Source organism: Vitis riparia, chromosome 10 (genome assembly GCF_004353265.1).
Source record: "Vitis riparia cultivar Riparia Gloire de Montpellier isolate 1030 chromosome 10, EGFV_Vit.rip_1.0, whole genome shotgun sequence".
NCBI lineage: Eukaryota > Viridiplantae > Streptophyta > Magnoliopsida > Vitales > Vitaceae > Vitis > Vitis riparia.
Genome location: NC_048440.1, coordinates 11,221,490 through 11,226,466, shown reverse-complemented (window position 1 = coordinate 11,226,466; position 4,977 = coordinate 11,221,490). Strand labels below are relative to the sequence as shown.

General features: G+C 33.2%; 1 protein-coding gene across 1 annotated transcript; it reads left to right on the top strand.

Annotated features, from left to right (window-relative positions):
* The first annotated feature begins 2,458 nt into the window (after positions 1-2,458).
* On the top strand, positions 2,459-3,472 carry LOC117923095 (receptor kinase-like protein Xa21). The gene has a single exon (XM_034841343.1). It carries the CDS (start codon positions 2,459-2,461, stop codon positions 3,470-3,472), a length of 1,014 nt encoding a protein of 337 aa, XP_034697234.1.
* The last annotated feature ends 1,505 nt before the right edge of the window (positions 3,473-4,977 follow it).

Genomic DNA, 4,977 nt, shown 5'->3' with positions numbered 1-4,977 from the left:
AATAAAAATTAAAAATAAAACATCAATTAGTTAATTATATTCTATACTCAACATTTGTGTTAAGTGTATTGTCAATTTCACAAATTATTTGATAATATATTATAGAGTAAGAAACATTATTGTACACAATTCAAACCATCATATAGGTTACAAATTGTATTCAATCAAACCAAAATGTGCAACCTAAATGCTTGGCAGCCATGAATATGTGATTCATGATTAGTTTTCCTCCATATTAATGCAACTTAAGACAAGTTTTCCTCAATATTAGTGTCTCTTTTAAATATTATTAAGATGTTTGATTCCAAGAAAATATTAAGAAAAAAATATTAAAGAATTTTTTTATATTTGATTTTACTATGAAAAATATAAAAATAAAATAAAATACAATTAAAATCAATTAAAACTTATTTATTTTTAAATTGTTTAATCTTTATATAGAAAAATTAAAATAAGTGAAATGTGTTTGAAATAGCATGTAAACAATCTATTGACTTTAAATCTATTTTCTATTTTTCTTTACCTTTTTTTTTTTTTTTTTTGTCATTTCTCCTCTCTATTTTCTTTACCTCCCTCATATTTTCTTAAAATCAAGTAAAACCTTTAACAATGTTTAGTTCCCAAAAAAATGAGGGAAAGAAAATAAAGATGAAACTTAGAAGAAAAATGGAAAAAAATAAAAAGATTTAAAGTTAATAAATTAATTTTATATATTCCTTCAAATTCATTTAAAATCAAAAAATAGATTTAAAGTTAATAAATTGATTTTATATGTTTATTCAAGTTCATTTACTTATTTTAATTCTTCTATATAAAGATTTAATAATTTAAACATGTATAAATTTTTAATTAATTTTAATTATATTTCATTTTCCTTCTTATTTTCTTTAGTAAAATCTATCGTGAGAAAATAATTTTCTTTAGTAAAATCTATCATAAGAAAACAATTCTCTTTTAATTTTTATTTTCTTTCTTTCATTCTCCTCCAGAACCACACATAGTTTATATGTTCACACCAATAATAATTTAAATCATTTTTTTTTTAAATTTTATGTTAGGTAAGTGCAAGGAGCTTCAACAGCTGAATTTATTCAATAATAAACTAATTGGAAGTATTCCAGAAGCCAGTTGTAATTTATCAAAACTTGAAGAGCTATATCTTGGCAATAATCAGTTGACTGGTGAAATTCCAAAGAAGATGACTAATCTTCTTAGTCTGAAGATATTGTCATTCCCAATGAACAACTTAGCAGGTTCCATACCAACTACCATTTTCAACATGTCTTCTTTGCTCAACATTAGTCTCTCCTATAATAGCCTCTCTGGGAGTCTTCCCATGGATATATGCTACGCCAATCTAAAGCTCAAGGAGCTTAATCTTTCATCAAATCATTTGAGTGGAAAGGTTCCCACCGGTTTAGGCCAATGTATAAAGCTTCAAGGAATTTCCTTATCATATAATGATTTCACGGGAAGCATACCAAGTGGAATTGGTAATTTGGTAGAGCTTCAGAGCTTATCTCTCCAGAATAACAGCTTGACAGGTACACTTTTTCTTTCCTTTCTTTTTCTTCTTTTTATTCACTCACTTTCCCTCAAGCTTTCAAAGATATAAACAAAGCATTAGTATTTTTCCAATGCACTCATTTTAATTGTGTTGCAGGAGAAATACCTCAATCACTATTCAACATCTCCTCGTTAAGGTTTTTGAATTTGGAAATAAATAACCTAGAAGGTGAAATCTCTAGTTTTTCTCATTGTCGAGAGCTTCGAGTGCTAAAATTATCAATCAATCAGTTCACTGGACGCATTCCACAAGCCCTAGGGAGTTTGTCTAATCTTGAAGAATTATATTTTGGTTATAACAAATTGACAGGTGGAATTCCTAGAGAGATTGGGAATCTTTCAAATTTAAATATTTTGCACTTAGCATCTAGTGGAATCAATAGCCCTATTCCTGCCGAAATTTTCAATATCTCTTCATTGCACAGGATTGATTTCACTAATAATAGCCTTTCAGGGGGTCTTCCAATGGATATTTGTAAACATCTTGCTAATCTCCAAGGGCTCTATCTTTCTCAGAATCATCTCAGTGGTCAACTTCCTATAACTCTATTTTTTTGTGGTGAGCTCCTGTTACTGTCATTATCAATCAATAAATTCACAGGAAGCATACCAAGAGATATTGGCAACTTATCAAAGCTTGAAAAGATCTATCTAAGCACCAATAGCCTCATAGGTTCCATTCCAACTTCATTTAGTAATTTGAAGGCCTTAAAATTCCTTCATTTGGGGTCCAACAATCTTACAGGGACGATACCAGAAGATATTTTTAACATCTCTAAACTACAGACCCTTGCGTTGGCGCAAAATCACCTTTCAGGCGCTCCCAGATCTTGAAGGGCTTTTTATAGGAGGCAATGAATTCAATGGAACAATTCCAGTGTCTATTTCAAATATGTCAAAACTTATCCGGCTACACATATCGGACAACTATTTCACTGGTAATGTGCCAAAAGATCTCAGTAACCTAAGAAAGCTTGAAGTTCTCAACCTTGCAGGCAATCAATTAACCTCTGAGGTTGGTTTTCTTACTTCTTTGACAAATTGCAAATTTTTGAGAACATTGTGGGTAGATTATAATCCTTTAAAAGGCACTCTTCCAAATTCACTAGGGAATCTTTCCGTTGCTCTTGAAAGTTTTACAGCATCAACCTGCCATTTCAAAGGAACCATTCCCACAGGAATTGGTAATTTGACCAATTTGATATGGCTTGACTTGGGAGCTAATGACTTAACAGGGTCGATTCCAGCTACATTGGGACAGCTACAGAAGCTCCAACGATTGTACATTGCTGGAAATAGAATACAAGGATCCATTCCAAATGATCTTTGCCATTTGAAGAACTTGGGATACTTGCATTTGAGTTCTAACAAATTGTTTGGATCAATCCCAAGTTGTTTTGGAGATCTTCCTATGCTACGACAACTCTCTCTTGACTCCAATGTGTTAGCTTTCAACATTTCTACATCCTTTTGGAGCCTTAGAGATCTGTTGGTTCTTAGCTTATCTTCAAATTTCTTGACTGGTAATCTACTTCCCGAAGTTGGAAACATGAAGTCCATTACAACATTGGACCTGTCAAAGAACCTTATTTCAGGTTACATTCCAAGAAGGATAGGGGAACTACAAAATTTGGTTAACCTTTCCTTGTCCCAAAACAAACTGCAAGGCTCAATACCTGTAGAATTTGGTGATTTGCTAAGCTTGGAATCCATGGATCTATCCCAGAACAATTTATCTGGAACCATTCCCAAGTCATTGGAGGCCCTTATTTATCTCAAGTATCTAAATGTTTCTTTCAATAAACTACAAGGAGAAATTCCGAATGGAGGACCTTTCGTAAATTTCACTGCTGAATCGTTCATCTTCAATGAAGCCTTATGTGAGCACGTCATTTTCAAGTCATAGCATGTGATAAAAACAACCGCACTCAATCATGGAAGACAAAGTCATTCATCTTGAAATATATTCTACTACCAGTCGGATCAACAGTAACTTTAGTGGCTTTCATTGTTCTATGGATATGTAGACGAGATAACACGAAAATACCAGCTCCAATTGATTCATGGCTTCTTGGAGCACATGAAAAAATTTCACAGCAGCAACTTCTTTATGCAACAAACGACTTTGGTGAAGACAATTTGATTGGGAAAGGAAGCCTAGGCATGGTATACAAAGGGGTATTATCTAATGGCTTAACTGTTGCTATAAAGGTTTTCAATTTAGAATTCCAAGGAGCCTTGAGGAGTTTCGATTCAGAATGTGAAGTGATGCAAGAGATCTGCCACCAAAATCTTATCAGGATAATTACCTATTGCTCAAACCTTGATTTCAAAGCATTGGTGCTCGAATATATGCCTAAAGGAAGTCTTGATAAGTGGTTGTATTCTCATAACTATTTTTTGGATCTCTTCCAAAGATTAAATATTATGATAGATGTAGCATCGGCATTGGAGTATCTTCATCATGATTGTTCGAGCCTTGTGGTGCATTGTGACTTGAAGCCCAGTAATGTTTTGTTAGATAACAACATGGTTGCTCATGTGGCTGATTTTGGGATTGCAAGACTCTTAACTGAAACAGAGTCTATGCAGCAAACAAAGACCTTGGGCAAAATAGGCTATATGGCACCAGGTAAAGTTCCTCACTACTTATATGCCTATTTACTACAAAAAAAAAAAATAATAATAATAGTATCTACCTTATTTTATTATATTTTTTTGTTGAATTTATGACCAGAACTAACATCACACGCAAGCAGAGTATGGCTCAGATGGGATAGTATCCACAAAGGGCGATGTTTATAGCTATGGGATCTTGCTTATGGAAGTATTTGCAAGGAAGAAGCCTATGGATGAAATGTTCACTGGGGATGTAACCTTGAAGACTTGGGTGGAGTCATTATCCAGTTTAGTGATAGAGGTTGTTGATGCCAATCTATTGAGAAGAGAGGATGAAGACCTTGCCACAAAGCTGAGTTATTTGTCCTCACTTATGGCTTTAGCTTTGGCATGTACAGCTGATTCACCTGAGGAGAGGATCAACATGAAAGATGTGGTAGTTGAACTCAAGAAGATCAAAATCAAATTGTTGATGTAAGGACTACTTCAAAAGATGGGATGGAATTTAAGAACATCAAAGTGTTACACAATACTTCATGTCAATAGTTCAAAGGAAGTCGGAAGTCGGAGCTGGTTAAGAGTACACAAAACAACACCCTTGGCATTGTTAGGTATATGTATGTCATGGTATATATGTTTGATTTTCTTTGGTATTTTCCATAAGACAACTAAATATGAGAAAATAATTTTTCGTACTGTTTTTTTTTTCTTTCCTTAATACTTCCCGAGACCCAAACATAACCTAAAGGAATCATGGTAATAGATTATCTCAACATAACTACCAGTTGATCA

Bases quoted from the DNA above. Each gene is read 5' to 3' on its own strand.
- LOC117923095 (XM_034841343.1), top strand. From the start codon at position 2,459: ATGTCAAAACTTATCCGGCTACACATATCGGACAACTATTTCACTGGT.